The sequence below is a fragment of the Petaurus breviceps genome, unplaced genomic scaffold (genome assembly GCF_028583685.1).
Source record: "Petaurus breviceps papuanus isolate PSGF00001 unplaced genomic scaffold, PetGlider_PUasm1.0 84, whole genome shotgun sequence".
Classification (NCBI taxonomy): Eukaryota; Metazoa; Chordata; class Mammalia; order Diprotodontia; family Petauridae; genus Petaurus; species Petaurus breviceps.
In genome coordinates this window covers 14529610-14550503 of record NW_027186645.1, presented here as the reverse complement: position 1 = coordinate 14550503, position 20894 = coordinate 14529610, and the positions used below count along the sequence as shown (strand labels likewise).

The window sequence follows — 20894 nt, the reverse complement described above, 5'->3', positions numbered from 1 at the left end:
AATTTGGGTCAAATTCTATCAACGGATTGTTTGCTTTGCTCTTTTGGGTAAAACATGAATTTCCTACACATAACCTTCCTTTTAATGCTTAGCCAATTCTTGTGTATAAAATAAATCATCTTAATCCTGTTGTTATCCTGTTAGTTTGCAATTTAGTCTGAGTGCTCTATTAATGTTCCATTAGCTCTATCAGGGTTCTATTAGAACATTGTGTTTTCCCAGATATGTTATTAAAAAAAATGTTTACTGTAGTCTTTATGAACTTTTATTTCTTCTTAAGAATTATTTTTATGTTTATAAATTGTCCATAGGAAAGGGTTAACAAACATGTTTCACTTTACATACAACTATTAAATTCTCTAACATTTAAAATGTATGACTCAAGGGAATATGTAGGCTAACTGCATTACTTTGATTAAATACTAATAAGCATTTCTACAGCACTATAAAATTAACAAAATATTTGATGCTTATAACAATCCGTGTTATAAGCTCTATAGTTATTATCCTCATCTTACAGATGAGAAAACAAATTTGTTGAGACTTTAATTAATGTGCCCAGTCACAGAACTAATAAAAATCAGAGGTAGCATTTGAATGTAGGTCTCTCCTAACTCTTAAGTCAAGATCTCTTTAAAGGACTATTTTAGTTAAAAGTTGCCATAAATAATAAGATGGTACATAGATCACTAATTTTCAAAGACATCAAATTTAATAAGATATATACCTAACATTAAAACTACAAAGATTATAATTAAACCTTTCTTTGATGACTCAGGAGGTATTTCTAGATACTATACCCTTTAAGTTCACGATTAAGAACTTCTATTATTATTGTACAATATAGAAGATCTCGTGGGTTGCCTCAGTGAGATCCACAGTCAATCTAAAGAGATTAGCCTAACTGGGAAAACCAAGTAGATAAATACATAATAAATGAAGGGGTAATCTTTTGAGTTAATCCTCTAGCATCTATATCTATACTTTGGGAAAGGTTTATGCAGGTGGTGTCATTTCTAAGAGGCAAACTGGAGGAGGATGTATTCAAGGCATCAAGTCAAGAAATTTTACACATGACTAACAGAAAAGCCAATTGGCTAGACTGCATTAATGAAGACAAACATACAATAAAGCTGGAAAAGGAGGCAGGAGTTACATTTTGAAAGGCTTTAAATGCCAAACAAAAGATCCTAGAGATGATAAGAAGCCACTTAAGTTTATGAGTAAAAGAGTGACATGAAAAGACCTATTATGCTTTAGGAATAATACTTTGGCAACTTTATGGAGGATGCAATGAAAAGAAGAGTTTTTAGGTTGGAAAACCAATAAGAATACTATTGCAATAGCCCAGTTAAAAGAGGAGGCAGCTAGGTGGCTTAGTGGATAGAGTGCTGGGTCAGGAATCAGGAAGACCTTAATTCAAATCTGGCCTCACACACTCACTAACTGTGTGACCCTGGGCAAGCTACTTAACCTCTGTTTACCTTAATTAACTGGAGCAGGAAATGGCAAACCACTGCAGTATCTTTGCTAAGAAAATCCCATGGACAATAAGGTCCAAGGTAGTCATGATGTTGGAAAAGACTGAACAATTGTAACAACAAGCACCCTGGCACACTCAGGATGATCTGCTAGCACAGGTTCTTGGATCTGCTTTTCTTAAAGGAAAGCAACTTTTAAGAAGTCAACAATCTTCTTTGATTATATTCACTAGTCCAAGGGAAAGGTCAGCACCCTAAATGTGGAGAAAATACAAGTAGAGAAATTAGCACAAACACCAACAGACAGGGCTCCAACTATCCGACATAGCAGTATTGCTATACATTTTACATACATTATTGGATTGAGGGAATATAGACATCTAAGCAGTCAGGGAGCTCTGAACATACAACTTACTCATAGTCTCGACCAGGAAATCAAAAGATCCTTCTCATGAGCGAACCTCCAAAGCAAACTTCTAACCTCCCAAAATATATAACAAAGACTCAAAAGAATGGAAAGTTCAAAAAAAGGGTGAGAATACCAAAATCTTTGAAGAATCAAAACTATAAGTCATTCAAGGTCAATGCAAACATTCATGTTGATTTTAATAATTTCTAAGTCATAAGTATAAAAGGCTTTATCTAGGATGTGTATGACCAGAAAGGAGTGTACTGGTCATATAACAAGAGTTTGGGGGTCATGTAACAAGAGCAAGACAGCCATGCAACAAAAAGAGCTACATGTGGAATAAGAGTTCAATTCCAGTTCTTCTTACCTGGGTCACCATGGGCAGATTTTCTCATATGTAAAATGAAATGAGAGGTTTGGAAAGATGACCTCTGAAATCCCTTGCAGTTCTAAATCTAAGATTCTGTGCTAACAGACAAGTAGTAGTCTGATATTCAAAAAGTATCCAAAGAATGCCTCCAAAAGGATTAGATAAGGACAATAACCTTCACATGAGGAAGCTTAGATGGGTTGTGATTTGAACTGCTGAAGGAGTACATAACTTTGGTAGGATCACAGATCCACTGAAATGTAAAAGTATATGCAAGGGGTGGCCAGGTGGCTCACCGAGTAAGAGCACCGGCTCCAGTGTCAGGATGACCTGGGGATCAAATCTGGGCTCAGATACTCAGCACCACACCCAGAAATAACTGGCCGTGTAACCTTGAGCAAGTTACTTAACCCCGATTGCTTTAAAAAAAAAAAAAAGTATATGCAGATTGGTCTGATTTTGTATTAGTCCTCTAATTACCTTGAAAGTTATTTTTAAAAACCTGATAGCTTTTCATTTATATTTTTCTCACAGAAGTATATCACATACTCTAACTCAATTATTTTATTTTTATTATTTCTTGGATTCTAGATAAAAACAAATTTACCACAATATTTTAAAGAAAAAGTCTATTATTCAAAATGGGGGGGGCTTGGTTACTAAGTGAAAGAGCTAAGCTCTTTACTTCTTAAAATTCTGGAGACAGGATCTTAAGAAATTATCTAGTGTCACCCTCCTTATTTAACAGTAAATACCTTTGCTACTAGAGTAAGAAATACCTGAGATAAAATATCTGTTTTTCTTCAAAATCCATGAAGGTGACACAAGACACTGCAGATAAATCAGTTTTTAAGCTTAAGATCACTTCTACTTCCAACTACATATTTATAAAAACTATTTAAAAAAAAAACCCAAACTTTTACAAACAGTTCACTATTGAATCTTACTATCAAAAATTATCTAGTCAAAATGACATTATGTAAGTTATTTGAAGCTGCTCTCAAACAAAAGATGCCAACAATTTTCCTATTTGGGTATCAAAATTACTTTCTGACTTTAGAAATCTTACAAAGTAAGCTGTTAAGTTTTTTTCCCTTTCGCAACACTTACATTCAAAATGATAAAGTTCAAGTTGACTTTATTATGGGGCTAAAGTATCTGTACAAACTGTACATTTTTTCTCTGAAAAACTAGTCTCTCCTCCCTTTCTCACTTTGAACCCAAATTTCAAAATAGTTAAAAGATCAATATTAATCCCCTCCTATACTTAAACACTTTCAGTATCCATGAATCCTACAATTAATGACTCAAATATGCAGGAAATGGAACCAATTGCTTATCAGTAGTTACTGTTTCCTGAGGGTTTCCCTGAGCAGCAAAAATTCCCCTCAATTTAAACCTCATACATTTCCACAATCCCCTCAGATGTACCCTGACAATAAAATAGGTGAGAACAACATTATTCATCTCATATTATTGACCTTACCCTTTAAGTAGGTACCTATCTGTAAAACTAACAAGAATCAAAATTTGTAAAAATCTAACCCCTATGGATTGTTTGATGAAATAATCATATAATAATATATATTATATATGATAAAATAACCATATTTCAAGTTGACTTTTTAATAATTCTGATGCCTAAAACCACAAACGTTTAATAAAATATTTTAAATAAAGTAACCATGACTTACTACACAAATTCTATTAATTTCATGTCTAACACCAATGTTTACATATCTTCAAAGTTTCTCAGTCTCTATTTTTCTCCCAAAGTTAATGTCAAGTCCAGTTTGTTTCCCTGTTTTTTCTCCAATCTCTACTTTGATGATACAGGGCATTATGGGACACCCTGGATATCATACCTGTTTTTTCCTAATTAAAAAACAGCAATGAATAATCAAATATCTTTAGATTATATTTTGGGGTTAAATATGTGTTTCTACATCAATGGAAGGGTACAGTTTGATTCCATATAAGGGGAAAAAATTCCAATAATCAGAACTAGCAAAAAATTAAATGGCTGCTCTTGAAGGTAATGAAGAACTATCACTGGAGGGCTTGAAGTAGAAGTTGGCTAAGTATCCACAGGGGAAGGACTAAATTCATGTTTCTGGTGAGACTCAAAAAACTATAGCAGCTCCCTATCACCTTCAGGATGAAATATAAAATCGTTTCTTTGGTGTTCAAAGCTCATTACCTGCTCTCCTTTTTATTCTTTTTATACCTCACACCCCCTTCCCTAACTTTTCAATGCAGTAACACTGAACTCTTTGTAGTTCCTCAAACAAGACAATCCATTTCCCAACACCATGAATTTTCAGTATTTCTTGCCCACACCTGGAATGTTATACCTTCTCATATCTATCACCTAGTTTTCTTCAAGTCACAGCTAAAATCACGTCTTCTACAAGAAGCTTTCCCTGATATTTCTTTATTCTATGGCCTTCCTTCTATTGATTATTTCCAATTTATCTTGTATGTAGTTTATTTGTACATAGTTGTTTGCATGCTGTACCATTAAACTGTAAGCAGATTAAGAAGACGGACCTTTTGCCTTTGTCTTCCCAATACTTATCACAGTGCCTGGTACACCCTAGGCATTTAGCAAATGATTACTGACTGACTGATTGGTGGGGGTAAGGCTAACTGACCTCTTTTAACTCTAAAAGTCTATGAATTAATGATTTTGTGGGTAACAATCTTCCCCTATAATTATCACAATCTCTCTACACTTTTAAAAGTAAAGATAAATTTAATGAATTGCGGGCTCATCTACTGGTGATGAAATCCTCCAAATTTAGGTAGGCTGGTCTTTAAATTTACAAGCACAAAGTCTGGCTTCAGGCTGTATTAAAGTCTTTTCATCTTGGAAAGATCTTTTAGAGTCTGATTTGGAGAACCCTTGATCACCTCCATGCCATGATGAAGTAAAGGAGGATTTTGTGGGAGATAACATTTGGTTTAAAAAAGTCAAGGACATACACATAATTTTACCATCTGTTCATTATCTCATTCTATATGCCAACAGAACACTTTACATTCCTCTTTCCAATCCACTAAGAACACAGGCTCATTGAGAATAGGAACTTTTTTTCTTTTTTCTTTTGCTTTTTTGGAGAGGGGGAGGTATGGCAATTGGGGTTAAGTGACTTGCCCAAGGTCACACGGCTAGTTTTGGTGTTAAGTGTCTGAGGCCGGATTTGAACTCAGGTAATCCTGACTCCAGGGCTGGTGCTCTATTCACTGTACCACCTAGCCGCCCCTAGAATAGGAACTTCTATGATAAATTATACTATCAAAACACACTAACATTAAGCAATCATTAATATTACATTTGATATTGAGGATGATATTTAACTTCCCATAAAATCTCACAAGTACATATCATACTCTTAGAGATGAAAAGGACCTTTGAGATCATTTGGTTCAACTCTCTTATTTTACAGTTAAAGAAAATAAGGCCCAGAGAGGTTAAGTTACTTGCTCAGTCACATGGGTGACTTTGGCAGAAATTGCATTTGAACTTGAATCTTCTGACACCACATACAGTACTTTTTCCATTGTACCCAATTTAATGTTGAGAAGATCAACACTAGGTTGGCTGCAGGATGATGTACTATGCAGACCCTTTCTCTGGGAGTGACAACCTCCCCAACTTCTATTTGAACTCTCTACTTAGGTCTTCAGGACAAACACACAATAATGAAGCTGAAGATTCAGTAAATGAGACTGAGAAAAAACTGTCAGACAGACAGGAAGAGAGAGAACCAGAAATATCAGGGAAACCAAGGGAAACAGCAGAACTGTCTGGGAGAATAAAACCTGAAAAGAGGTTCCAAGATTTAATAGCTCCGGGGGTGGGGGTAGGGTGTGTCTTCTGGTACCCAGAGGGAGCTATTTCATTCAAACTGTACAGAAGAGTAAGATTTCAAGGAGTGAGTGGATAGTGATGCAGGCACTTGACAGTGAAAAGGAGGGCACACAGACAGGCTTGAGGAAATGGCAAGGTCAAGAGGTTTTTAAGGACAGGGGTAGTGAAGATATTTTTAAGAGGGGCCATGATCTGTGCCTCTAAACTTCTCATTTCCCAAAGGTCAAGTATAATATTCTGCACACAGCAGGAACTGATAGAACCTATCAAGGGAGGGTGAGTACACACATAAAATCAAAGAATCTTAAAAGTCCAATATCATTATTATGCCTCATGTTAATATGATGGTATCAGAGGGATTACTCATATTCTTAATATATGTCATAAATTCCTAGGTCATGATGAAGATGTTACAGGGGTAAAAACCTTTGTTCACATCAGGATTAATTTTCTTTGTAAATAAGCCATCACTGATATTTAACTGTGTTGAGTGGTAATTATAAACAGCATGTTTATCTAGGATTCACAAATACAGGGCTTAATCATAAACCTAAAATCAGTACCACCAACCTTTTCCTTAATAAATTTATCATTTCTATAGATGTAAATGTGGCAGTTAGGTGGTGCAGTGGAGAGATATTGAGTATAAGGGCTGAAGTTAGAGAGATCCATCTTCTTGAGTTTAAATCTCATCTCAGATACTTCCTAGCTTTGTGAAACTGTGCAAATCACTTAACCCTGTCTGCCTCAGTTTCCTCATATGTAAAATGAAGTGCAAAAAGAAATGACAAACCACGGTATCTTTGCCAAGAAAATCCCAGATAGGGTCATGAAAAGAAGGAGGTCTACTTAAGTTAAGTATATAAGTATAACCTAAAGGTCTATAGAAATAAGACCTGTTCCTGCCCTCAAAGACAACAGGGAAAATAAAGCATGTATGAAAACTGAAATCGTCTGAGCATCAGTTTCCTCAGTGTAAAATGAAGGTAATGCAAGCATTATTTAAATCATAGTGCTACTGCAAGGATAGCACTTTGCAAGCCTTAACTATATAAATTATTTATCATCAATTAATAAAAAATTTTCACTTAGTAATAAATGGTCTTCAAAAAATCTCTTCATGTACTTGTGAAAAATATAACCTAATGATAAAACCAAAGCACCTTGATTTGCCATCTGCCTAGGTTATAGAACTTGTATTATTCAAAGGTAAATAAAAAGTAAAGATAAGCTCTTTGAAAAGATCCTGATCCTACTTTTTTTTTTTTTGCTTTTTGGAAGGCAATTGGGGCCAACTAACCTGCCCAAGGTTACACGGCTAGTCTTTTTGTGTGGGTGTTAAGTGTCTGAGGCCGGAACCGAACTCAAATCCTCCTGACTCCAGGGCTGGCGCTTCACTCACTGCGCTACCTAGCTGCCCCTATCCTACTTTCTATGATACATGAAGTGTTGGTTAGAATACTCAGAAGAATTCAAAGAATAATTTCTCATGATGTGAATGATTTCACAGCAACAGAAAATATGTTGGTGATTGAACTGTAACAAGCATCACCATCTGCATCTCAAAATGCATGAGGCACTTCATCTGACTGTGTATGAGGTTCTTTTGGTTATAAAACAATTCAGGAAAGAAAAATAGACTGATTCTTCCTATCCCTACTCTCACCTAAAAGCTGGCCACATAGCACAACTATTTTTTTGGCCCTATTATATTATCCTTTTCTTTCAAATATAAATTCATAATTCATTTTTAAAAATTTGGATATCTTATAAAAGGCACTATAAGGAACAGAAAGATCAATGGCCAAGCCTTGCCCTCAAGAAACTTAAAAATTAGCAAAGATAAAGTATGGATATAAATAGGGACAGTAAAGGGCAGTAGCAATATTGTAACAAGCAGTAACATATTCTATACCTACAAGTGTACACAATCCAGTAGAATTGTTTCCTACAGCGCATTATACGTAAGAGACATTTAATAAACGTTTGCTGAGGTTGAAATATAAATTTCAGAGGATCAAACTTTTCTTCTAGTTGGATTGAACAGAACTGGCCCCACATAGGAAGTATTTTAAGTGATTCTTAAAAAATGACTGAAATTTTCATAAACAATATCTTGGGGGCAGGGAGGAAAGAGTAAGAAAACTTACAAAGTGTAGGAACAGTGTTAGCAACTGGAGGGAGTAAAGTACAAAACATGCTTATTAGTAAATGACCAGTATTCTCACAAGGGGAGGGGTGAGGAAAGTGTTTTATAAACCTTAAAGTATCATGTGTGACTAGTGGAGAAGTGATGAGGTTGGAAAGGTAGGTTGAAAAGAGATTCTGTACTGGTTTTACTGCCAGGCTAAGGAGACTAGCAGTTACTCAGAAGCTAGCATGGGAGTATCAATATCACAGCACTGCTTTAGGAAGATTTATCTGGTGGCAGCATGAAAACGAAGAGACTAGGTGCTGGGAGACCAGAAAGGAGGCTATCTATTGTCATAGTAGAGCATAAGATAATAAAGACCTGAACTTGGATAGCAGACAATGGAAATGAAAGGAATATATTCAAAAGGAGGCAGTGACACAAGACTTGGCCATTAATTGGATACAAATGGAAACATCATAGATGACTTCAAATTTATTAGTCTGAGGGGCTGGAAGCATTAACAGAGATTAGGAATTCTGGATAAAGAGCTGGTTTTGGAGACCATGAGCTTGTTTTTAGACATGGCGATTTTAAGATACCTGAGGGGTATCTAGGTAAAACTGCCTAAATAGTTTAAATGTGGAATAGGAGCTCCATGAGAAAAGACAGAACTGGACACAAAAATTTGGGAGTTATCTACGTATAAATGATAGGATCACTACAGAGAAAATGTAGACTTCCTCAATATTACCAATTTCAGAGAAGTGTAATGGGTAGAGAAGACCTGATACGGAAGTCAGGAAGACCTGTGTTTGAATACCACCTTAGACATTTACATTTATTTGCTATATGACCCTGAGCAAATCACTTAAATCTCTTTGGACCTGATCTTGAAGGTCCCTTCCAGTTCTAAATCTATGACCTTAAATGTTTGATGTGGTTCTTTTTGTAAGATTAAAGTCACAAACCTTCAAACAAACTGAAGTTCTCATAAAATTGTTTCACAAGCTGACAGAATAGAAATGACCCTTGTTAGTTTAGGAATTAAAGAGTTAAAATTGTATTTAATTTCTGCATCTGAAGGCAGTAGTGATTTTAGCAAATGAAGTTAGTATTCTTGTCAATGTGACCCTTACCCCTCATAGTCTACCATTGCTTTTGATTAGGTATAAAGGATTCCCAAAATATATTACATTTCTCTGCAGCAGAACTCTGTGGCAACTGTAAGAGAACCTTTAAAATAAGGATTCTTAAACTTTTTTGTGTCATGGACTTCTTTTTGCAGGCTGGTGAAACTTACAGACCCCTTGTCATACATAAAATAAGATTACAAAGGAAATAAAATTATAATGAAATACAGTTATAACAAATATTTAAAAAAAACAAGTTCATGGACCCTAAGTTGAAGATTCTATGTCATATTCTTTTCTGTCCAACAAGCTATCTTTGCCATGGGCACCCATGCTCCTGCCTCCTGTACCTTCTTTGGAACCTCCCCATATGTGAATGCTGTAGGCCTGGAAAATTCCAAGGGAAATACTTCCAGTTTCCTAGTTTCCTGGCACCTTCAAGGTAGAAAACAAGTCATATTCTGTCTAGCCATGTGAAGAACCTAAGCAGCTCTTAATTTAAGCATGGAGTGAAAGTAGACCTAGGAATTCCTGTAAAGAACTTGATGTAATTTTTTACAAGAGCTATCTAAACTCTCTTCCTGTCATGGCATTAAGGTTATGCCTGAGATCCTAGACAACATTCTTAGAAGTTTCCCTTCTTTGCTTTTCCTACTCATAGCATATATATCTATCCTGGGGGGCACAGGAGGGATGTGAGGAATGGGTGTACTGGTCACTGTCACTGGAGCTGCTTTAGTTTGGACATGAAAATCTTTGTTCAAGTGTGGGAATTAGTGACTCACTAGTCCCTTTCCTAGACTGTCTTCTACTAAGACAAAAAGGGCCTAAGGCTTTCATTATTCACTGGATCTTTTAATTCCGTGAAGACCTGTAAATTCCATCAATGGCCCCCAATGGGCTTTTACTTTTTTTTTACATTGCTATTACTGAACAAAACCTGTATACAACCAGAAAAGTTGCCCAAAGAGGTAGAAGAAATATTTTGAAATCTCCCAAGTAGGACTTAAATTATTATAACCTGAAACAAAAGTTACAATGTTGGCACAAATAACATTTTTAAAGGGTTAACTTTGAAAACAATTCTAAAATAATTAAATTATTAATTATAGAAAACAGAACTTTGTTTTTACTTATGAATTTTTTACACAGAAAAGACTGCTTTCTCTCTAGTCAACATAAGGCAATACAAATAGAAGCAGATAAAGAAAAAGGCATTACTTTCAACTGATTCGCAATAAATTAAAAAAAAAAAAAAGGAAGTACCTGAAATTACTAAAGATAACTGTTTTGAAAGACAGTCTGACCTAGTACTAGAACATACAGAGAGGTGGCTTCAAAGTCTGGAAGATCTGGATTCAAGTCAAAACTGACACATAAGGGCAGTAGGCTGTCTGACAAGCCATTTAACTTTTCAGTGCCCTAGGCAGGTTCTAAAACTTCTATGAAGCCTTCTCTAATTTCCCCGAGTCTTTGGTCCTCACAGAGCATTTTTTTGTACTTTTCTGATGCAGTCACATATTATAGTGATTCATGTATGTCATATCCCTCATTAGACTGTAAATTCCAGGAGTCAGGGATCAGATCTTTAGCTAAAGTTTTTTCTTCTACAATACATAGGCCACTCTTGAAAATTAAAATAAGAAGCAGAAGTAGCAAAGTAATCAAATAATTCAAGTGACAGGAATCAGGGTAAGGAACTCCCTCTGAGGACCTCCCCCAACCACAAGACAGCAGCAGCACCTTCTCTGCAATTACAGAGTTGCCTAGAGCACTGGGAAGTTAAATGAATTGCCCAGTGTCACAGGGCTAGTTTGTATCAAAGGTAGGACTGAAACTCAGGAGGCACCATAGCCCTATAAACAATTCTTGACTAAAGAGAGGACTTCTGATTCTTTCTTTAAAAAAAAAAAAACCCTTCAGTTCCACAAAGCTAATATTCTAGCTAAAAATGATGAGATGATTTAGATAACTGATCTAGAAACAAAAATACCACTTTTGTTTAAGTATTTATTTGAATTTAATTGAGTCTTTACAGTGATAAAAGTTTATTGCAAATCTGCATAAGTCTATATAATTAGAGAAAATTAGATTTTAACAAACTTGAAAATACTATTTTTTCTAACGGAAAGACTAAATTCACTCAAATCAAACTTTGTAATGTTTCCTTTCTGATGCCAGTTGAACACATGCATGTACTCTCGAGCATACTGCATAGTAGTTCTATAATCATCCACATTACAAGATCCTCAACTATCTGATTTCTGAGTAATCAGTTAGAATATATTTGAAGATTATTAGTTCAGTGTTAAGATTCTAACTTAGCTCTTCTGACTCCAAATTGGGGGTCTTTCCACTTCTTTCTTAAATTTCATGAGATATGATAGGTGGAGAACAGTTTCAATGACAAACTCCCCTCCATATTCTAACTGCAAACACTATATTCTAACTGCAAACACTAAATAGATAATGCAAAACTTCGGGAGTTCAGGGACTGACTAGAATTTCTGTTAACTAGGTCTTTTGCTTTTTTTTCCCCCTACTTTAGTCATTCACTAATCACTTCCACCGAAGAACTAGAAAGGAAGATGAGATGACACCTAAGATGAACTTTTATTCTGCTTAGGAACATTTACAGCATCTGGTTGATAACTGGTTAAACTGGTGGCTTAGAGACTTCTGAAATGGAATCATTTCCTTATTTGTGCATTATATTGACTGGTTCTGGATTCGAGAGAGGTCATACCAATACTCTCCCCAATTATCCTAAACAATCAAAAGTAGTTTGTTTTTTTGTGTGGTGGGGTAGAGGGGTAGCCTGTCAGAACCCCCAAACAGTCACATAATTCCAAAACATATAAATCTTTGCAAAATGCAACCGTCTATGGTACTGCGATCTATTTGTTACTTAAAGTCTGAAAAATCAAACGTTAGTCTTAACTCCTATGCTACCAAAGCATCATCCAAGTGCCAAATACTCTAAGGAGTTGCACAATCTCCCCCATTTCTAAGAGAGCAGGACCATCAGGCGCCACAACATCAGCACCCTGCGGTGGTGCTGTAGGGGGTTTGGAGAGGTCGCAAGAATGGGGGAAGGGGGGGGGGCGGCTCTAGAAAGTGGATGGGACTCCACACCTTCCTCGACCACAGCAGCTCTAAGCAGGGAAGTCCAAGTCTGCCCGTCTGCCCGGCACACCCGTGAGCCCAAACGGAAAATACAACCCTTCGAGAGAAGGAAGGTGAAAAGCCGGGTGGGGAAAAAGGATCACCAGAATAAAGTGGGGGTGATGTTTTTAACAGTTCGGGGGGGGGATGATTTCTTTGGCGCCTCCCCGCAGCCCCTCTTCCGGCTGGCACTGCCCTCGGGCCGCTCCCCACTCCGGATGCCACCTTCCCCTCGGTCCCCGGCCCCGGGGCTCCGCCCGCAGCCCTGGCAGGAGTGGGGGGCCCCCGCAGAGCGGCCGCTCACCCCCTCCCCCGCGCCTCGGGCCACTTCCCCGGGCTGGGGAGCCCCCGCCCCGGCTCCAGCTTCCTATTTTCGGCGCTCACACACCCTACAAGGAGCGGAGGGAACAGGCGAGCGGCCTCCGGCTGACTGACAGGGGCAGCGGCCGAGTCGGGCGGGCAGACAGGCGGCGGATCTTCCTCCCCAGCCGTCGAATTCGGGGAAAGCCCTCTTCTCTCCCCCAACCCCACGCACCGGGCGTCTCAAGATTCCAAGGGGGCTCCGCCGTCCTCCCTTCTCCTACCTTTTCCTCATCCGACAACTGCTCCTCCAGATCCGCCATCTTTCTTCTGGCTACAAGCGGCGGCGGCAGCGGCCACCTGACTTCCCTCTTCCCGTACGGTCCCAGGCGCCGCGCGCCCCCGCAAGGGGCGGGGCCGGGGAGCCGGAGGCCCGCAGTCGCGCGCTAGCGCCTGCTCCCTCTTCTCCCTTCCCCACCACCCTTCCCTCCTCACCCCGGCAAGTGACCGCCTCCCTTCTGCTAGGAGGGCGCGCGGGCGGGCGCTCGTGCCTCAGATTGGGAAGGGAAGACTGAAGGGTGGCTCGGCGGGGCTGGAAGATCCGAGGCTTCCTTTTTTGACCTCTCTCGGAAAGCAGATAGTTCGCTTTCCTCTCCTCGCCCCGCCCAGCCAATGAGGCTCTCCTCGTGGGTGGACTTGCTGAGGGCGGATGTGCTGGGAGCTGCCTCGCCGTGGAGGAGAGGCGCTGATTGCCATAAAAGGACTGGTGGAGCCAATCTTTTTTCGTCCCCAGCTCTTTTCAAACCTGCTGCGGGGGTTCTTTTGAGACCAGCAGGCGCCCTGGGGACCCGGCCCATTTTGGAGAATGGCGGTCTTTAAAAAGTACAGCCCTGACGTTCTCCCGCGTCTGGTCTTTGCTGACATCTCGCTTCTAAAATACCAAGCAGTTTAAACCCTTCGGTGAATGTAAGGTCAGCAAACCTTGGTCAGGCTCCTACTACGTGCCAGGTACAGTTAAAAACAACAGTCCTTGCCCTAAAGGAGTTCGCATGCAAATAGAGTGAAAACGACATAAATTGGGGATGAGCTCAGAGAAGGTAATATTCCTGGCATTAAGGAGAATTTAAAGGCAACAAACATTTATGAAGCTTCAGGAACAGTGGGGTTTAAAAATTAACAAAAAAAAAAGTCCCCTTCCTCTGGGACCATCCATTCTCATGGGGGGTGGGGGCGGAGGCAACATATAAAGCACTGGTTTATGAGCACTTATGTGCAAAACTGGAAATTCGTCTGAGTAAAACTGGGTACCTCCAGTCAGTCTAGTAAAGAGATAAGACTTGTTTGCAAATAAAAACAGTTCAAATCGGAACGTGAAAATTTTATGAGAAGCACAAAAAAAGTATTATGAAAGTTCACAGAAGGGAAGAAACTCTTGAAGGGGGAGGGCAACCAGAGAAGGAAGTGGCAATTGAGCTGAAATAGGACCTTCAGTAAATGTTTGACTGACTGACTTAAGTCTTGGGCAGGGAGGGAAAAGGAGGTAGGTTTCTAAGCATAGGAAATCAAATATGCTAAGGTATGCAGCTAAGAATGGCTATGGGCTATCTACACCCAAAACTGAATGGACAAGTTAGGTCAGTGTTAGGAAGGGGATGGAGAAACCTCACAGAAATATCTTCATCAAATTTGAGTTAGAAGGGACCTCAGAGGCCAAATACTCCAGTTAACACATTAGAAACCCCCCTCTACAACATCCCTTAAAAATCCAGCCTTCCCTTGAAAAAGCTGTAGTAAAGGGAAATCTACACTATATCCTCAGGGAGGAAGTTCATCCTGCCAGGACAGCTCTATTTGTTCAGAGGTTTGGACAACTCTAACTGTTTAGGGTTTTTTTCTTTTATCAAAACTAAATCCAGGGGTATCTGGTTGGTACAGTGGATAGAGGTTGAGTCATGAGGGCCTGTATTCAAATGCAGCCTCAGATACTCACTAGCTGTGTGACCCTGGGCAAGTCACTTAACACCATAGCCTTTTCCCTATCACCCCTGCCTTTCTGCAACTTCCACCCTTCTGGGTTCTATTTCTGTCCCTTTATTCCATTTCTGATATTTAATAGTTATGTGACCATAAGTGTCACTTAATTTCTCCAATTTTCAGGTTTCACACTGTTCAACAGGAATTACTACTGAAATAACTCACAGGATTGTTGTGAGGATCAAATGAGATAATTTAGATGAAGATTTTGCTAACTGTAAAACACTAAGTAAATGTTATCTACTCCAATGTGAAATAAAGTCATCAAGGTAGTCTGAAATCAGATTGCATAAGTCCTTGAATGACAGTCTAAAAAGTTTATACTTGTAGGGGAGTGATAGAACCAGGCCTGTGCTTTTGGACCTGGCAGTAGGTTTGTGGATGGACTTGAGGGAGAAAAAAATGAAAGCAGGAAAGTAGCTAGGGAGACTATTATAGCAATATAAGGACTGGACTAGGTAGGGTAATAACAGTAGGAGGAGGGAACAGATTTTTAGAGGTAGGATGATCAGGATTTGGGCAGATTGGATGAGGTGGGTGAGAGAGAGGGAGGCATAAAAGGGTGACTAGGCTGATGGTAAATTAGAACACAGTGTTAATAAGGCTAAAAGTCTCAACACTGTAAGACAGTTAGCTTTGCTGTTATTCTTTGGCTACAGAACTCGTTCATAACTCCAACCAGCTATTCAAAAGGGGTAGAGGTGGGGGCAGGGGTCCTGAGAAGAGAGTGAATTGATCAATGAAAATCCATCACCACCGACATATAACATATGGCATAAGAAATGACATACATTTCATATCTACCGCTCAACCCAAGTGAGATAATATACCTAAATATACTAAAAAAATTTTAACATCCAACTTTTAACTTATAGCTATATAGTTCTTTGAAGTTTCCAAACACACTTCTTATAATAAGCCTATAAGGTACATGGAATATTATTTTCTCCATTTTACAGATAAGGAAATAAGCTCAAACAGGAGATTTATTATTATAATTACAAAGTGATTATTCCTTGGTCACACACAAACATAAGTATCAAAGGTGATTATAGAGTGTTTTATTGATAAATTTCCATTTATGCCTTCATTTTTTAGTTTACTTGTCGTTATAAAATGGAGGTTCAAGTCCTGGGTCTACCGTTTTTAGATGTGTGAGACTATACAAATCATTTCAGCCCTCTTGAGTCTGTTTCCTCACCTAGAAAATAGGAATAAATGATCAATATCTCACAGTGTTGCTGTGATGAAAGCACTTTGTAAACTGTAAGAGTACAGATAGATGCTGTCATAATAGAAGAGAGGGATTTATAGTGATGTATATGTGCTCTTAACAACCCCTTTGAATAGCTGTCCTGGATTATGAGTGAGATCTGTAGTCAAAGAATAAGAGCAGACCAATTGTTCCACAAAATGTTGAAACCTATTACCTTGTCTAATTTTATTAGCACTGGGCTTTAATTTATTACCATCTTCGTCAGCAGGTAGCATTGGTACCCCATACATACAGATGTGGGGTGAGAATGAGGAGATGCATATGTTGTAGGAGGCAATATGGTGTAATGGATAAAAAACCGACGTTGAAGGAGTCAGGAAGTCCTGGGTTTAAGTCTTACCTCTAACACATATTGGTTGTATGACCATTGGTGAGTCACAGCCTTAATTAAACACAATTATACTTCTTAGCTTAATGGTGAGCATACTGAAAATAGGGTATGGATTTTGAATTGCTTTGCCTGATGATTTTTCCTTCAAATCACATGTTCTGTGTTGGTGATGATGGGGCTTCTCTTGTGAGCAGCTGGCTTCTTTTAAGAGTAAAATTACAAGCAAAGAAGGAAGCAAAACTAACAAGCCAACAGAGGGCTCAAACCCACAACTTAGCGCTGTGTTCTAACTAAATGACCTGCTTGTCCAAAGGTAAAAATACAAAGTAAAAAATGAAACTATTGCTTATCCTTTAAAATAACTCACACTTATATAGTCTTTTTCAGAATAACTTCTCACAACTGTGTGAGGTATGTGTAAATATTATTGTCACTATTATATTTATGTATGTTTAGTTAGATATCTAACCACACTATATTTCTATATGCATATAGATATATAAAATCTAAGGGCAGCTCAGTGGTGCCAGGCCTGAAATCAGAAAGACCTGAGTTCAAATGTGGCCTCAGACATTTACTAGCTGTGTGACCTTGGGCAAATCATTTAACCCTTTTGCCTCAGTTCCTCAACTGTAAAATGCACTAGATAAGGAAATGGAAAGCACTCTAATATCTTTGCCAAGAAAATCCAAAATGGGGTCATGAAGAGTCAGACATGAGTCAATGACAATAATATATTATTTAATTAAATATTATATAATTATCTAATTATACATGCATATACATACTAGGGTTCAAAAAGATTAAGTAATTTGCCCATTGTCACAACTAACTGAGTCTTGGACCTATATCATAAATCATAGGCTTAGAGGGACCTTATATACCATTGAGTCCAACCCCTCACTTTCTAGATAAGAAAACTGAGAACCAAAAGGGCATTGAGCAATCTGTCTGCTTAAGGTCCTAGAGGTGCTAAGTGGAGAACAAGGACTCAAACTCAGATCTTCCAAATCCAAATCCAGTGGTCTTTTCATTGTACCACAGTGCTATTATCCTGACTCTGTGAACACATTTATTAGACTCTCAAGAAGGTCAAATAACTGAAAACAAGGTTTGATAGGGCCACTGGGGGGAGAGGACATGATGATACTGGTTGAGATGTGAGAAAGTAGGTACCGGTAGGTGCTTTTTGTCTTGACAACATTAAAATATAAGCTCCTTCTGAATAGGGATTATTTCATTCATTGAACAATGCCAGTGGTTGACTGGCACAGAATAGGTGTTTAATAAATGGTTATAGATTGATTAGGATGTGTTGGTAGATAAAATTACCACTCTGTCATTGGTCAGTCCTGGATAATAAACCTAAAATCTGTTCTTTTCTGTAAAATAAAATTTAGCAAAGACTAATTGCCTCTAGCTTACTAACTTCAGAAAGAGCCAAAAATATGTTTAGTGACAGATGTGTCTCTCTCTTTTTGTGACTCCCAAGCATGGTAGGGTTTGCCTGGTAGGTAGCTAAGCTATTGCTTCAGTCAGTAAACCTAAACAAAGAGGGTGGAAGGGATTTTCACCAAAGACTTTTCCCTCAGATCATTTACGGTGTTTCTCTGATATCCATGAAGATTTAAAGATTTGTTCTCTTATGCTTAGATTTTACTCCTTGTCTCTCCTCCATCAGATGTGTTCTCTTACCACAGCTAACAAGGGCCTGGTAATACCAATGTCTTCTACCCAGAAGATTTTCAGTAAATTTTTACTAACTTCCCTTCCTCCTAGCAGCCTCACCCATATCTGATAATATTTTGCAATAATTTGAGTCAGAGAGTGTGTAGACTTTACCTTCTGGTCTCCATGGTGATACCAACAGTAACATATAGTTCTTAACAAGCCTTTCTGTAACAGGACCACTCCCATCCCTCTCAGATAATTAAAGAGACTCAGGAGATGCAACACACCCAAGCATTCTTCATTATTAGTAAGATTTTCTTCTTTAACATTCTCTGCTGGCATTCTTTACCAGAATGGTTGGAGATGGGTCTTCCAAGTGCTTGTCCTTCTTTTATAAATATGTTCCAAGAGTCTCTTGAACTTAGCATCTTTTTGTTGATGTTCAGTCGTTTCAGTCATGTCTGACTCTTTGTAATCCCCATTTGGGGTTGGCGAAGATATAGGAGTGGTTTGCCATTTCCTTCTCTAGTTCATTTTACAGATGAGAAAACTGAGGCAAACAGGATTAAGTGATTTGCCCAGTGTCACACAGCTAGTTAAGTGTCTGAGGCCAGGTTTGAATTCAGGAAGATGAGTCTTCCTGACTTCAGGCCTGGCACTCTATCTACTGTGCCACCTAGCTGTCCAGTCTTTTAGCCTTGTTAACTGAGCAACCTGTCAGATTGTATTTATCTATTCACTTTCTCACAGGTCCTCACAAGGGTGTTAATGTAGAAAGCATACAGACAGATAAACATTTTTTAGTGGAAAGAGTAATGAACTGGAGTCATAGGACCTGATTTCAAATATTGGTTCTTTTATTTACTATTTATGTGACCCTGAACAAGTCAGTTAACATTTCAGGGCTCTGGTTTCCTCATTTGTGAACTGTTGTATTTGGACAGTTTAGCCTTTCTAATGCCTGGCAACTGTAGAGCTATGATTCTATGACATTTTAGCTCACAGAAAAATATGCAAAAATCATTGTTCATCAATTTGGCCTTGCAAACATTTCTTTTCAACATATTAAAGTGAGCCAGCTGCACAAAAGTTCACTGTAGAGCTCTAAGGCATCTTTTTTTAAAGACCAGAAGAATGTACTGTGGGAGAAAGAAGACAGCCTGTGGGGATATTTGGTGGATTACAAATGGTCAGATTCTAACCTGAGGATATCAGGATGGACTTTGTATGACCTACTTTCTCATAATCCTGTTTTGACCTTGGGAAGTTTGGTCCTAGAATTGTCAATTCATGCTACATGTCCTTATTTTTATACAAAAGGTATAAATGAGATCTTTGGTAACTTCTGGGAGCCAAGAGGGCGGAGTAAGCATTAAATTACCATAACTCTCCCATATTCACCACCAAACAACCATAAAATAGCACCTCCAAACAAATCCTGGAGCAGCAGAACCCACAAAAAGATGAGGTGAAACAATCTTATAGCCAAAAAAAAACTTGAAGGATTGGCAAGAAGAGTCTGTCTCACTTGGGTAAAAGGGGAACACAATCCAGGAAAGGAAACGTCTCAGCAAGCTCCAACTCAGCAAACCAGCGAGAGATCCTGATCCCCAGTGTGGTAGAGTAGGCAAATGTCAACACTTGCACACAACATAGCCAGGGGAGTGGCAGTTTCTAGCTTTGAGAACCACCAGGAGAACCTCTAGACTGACTAGCTAATCTGCTACAGCATAGCTCCAGGCAAACAGGGAGCCTCCAGTACCCAGCCTGTCAATTGCTTCAGTGAAGCACCGAGGAAATACAGAAACACCCCACCAGCCTCAGCACCAGCCCTAGGATCCTGGCTCAGCACCAGGTAAACTGACAGATCCCTGTAGCCTCCAGCAGTGCCAACTACCCCCCACCCTACTCTCTCAGCATAGTACTAGACTCAAGAGCCCCCATGGGCCTCAGGGTAACACTAATACAGGAAGATGAGTTTTCCTGACTTTAGTTCTGGCATTTTACGTACTATGCCACCTAGCTGTCCAATCTTTTAGCCTTGGCAATTGAGCAACCTGTCAGATTGTATTCAGCTATTCAGAGCCTGCAAGCTCTGGCACAAGAAGCCTGAGACAGTGCCCCTTCCACCCCAGAGCAGAAGCTCAAATTTAAAACAAAGGAAAAACATCAAAAAAAGATGAGCAAAAAACAACAATAGAAAGTTATTATGGTGACAGGGAAGATCAAGACACAAACTCAGAAAAGGACAACAATATCAAAACACCTGTAGGCAAAACCACAAAGAAAAATATGGAGTGGTAGAACTCATGGAAGAGCTAAAAAATGAGCTTAAATTTCACATAAGACAGGTAGAATAAAAATTGGGAAAAGGAATTAGAGTGATGCAAGAGAATTATGAAAAATAAGTCAACAGCTTGGGAAAAGAAAATGACTGCTTAAAAAGTAGAAGTGGACAAATGGAAAAGGTGATACAAAAATTCACTGAAGAAAACAACTCCTTAAAAAGCCAATTGTTCAAATGGAAAAAGAAGCACAAAGCTAACCAAGAAAAACAACTCCGTCAAAGTTAGAATTGAGAAAGTAGAAGCTAATGACTCTATGAGACATCAAGAATCAATCAATCAAATTCAAAATAATGGAAAAATAGAAGAAAATGTAAAATGCCTGATTGGAAAAACAACTGACCTGGAAAACAGATACAGGAGAGAGACAGTGT

General features: G+C 38.6%; 1 protein-coding gene across 1 annotated transcript in view; it reads right to left on the bottom strand.

Moving 5' to 3' along the window:
- Positions 1–13303, bottom strand: part of CAPZA2 (capping actin protein of muscle Z-line subunit alpha 2) — a 55307-nt gene extending 42004 nt beyond the window's left edge. The window contains exon 1 of the mRNA XM_069107080.1: positions 13148–13303. Coding sequence (XP_068963181.1) covers positions 13148–13186 — 39 coding nt within the window. The 5' untranslated portion in view covers positions 13187–13303. The remainder of the gene's footprint in view (positions 1–13147) is intronic.
- Between the last annotated feature and the right edge of the window lie 7591 nt (positions 13304–20894).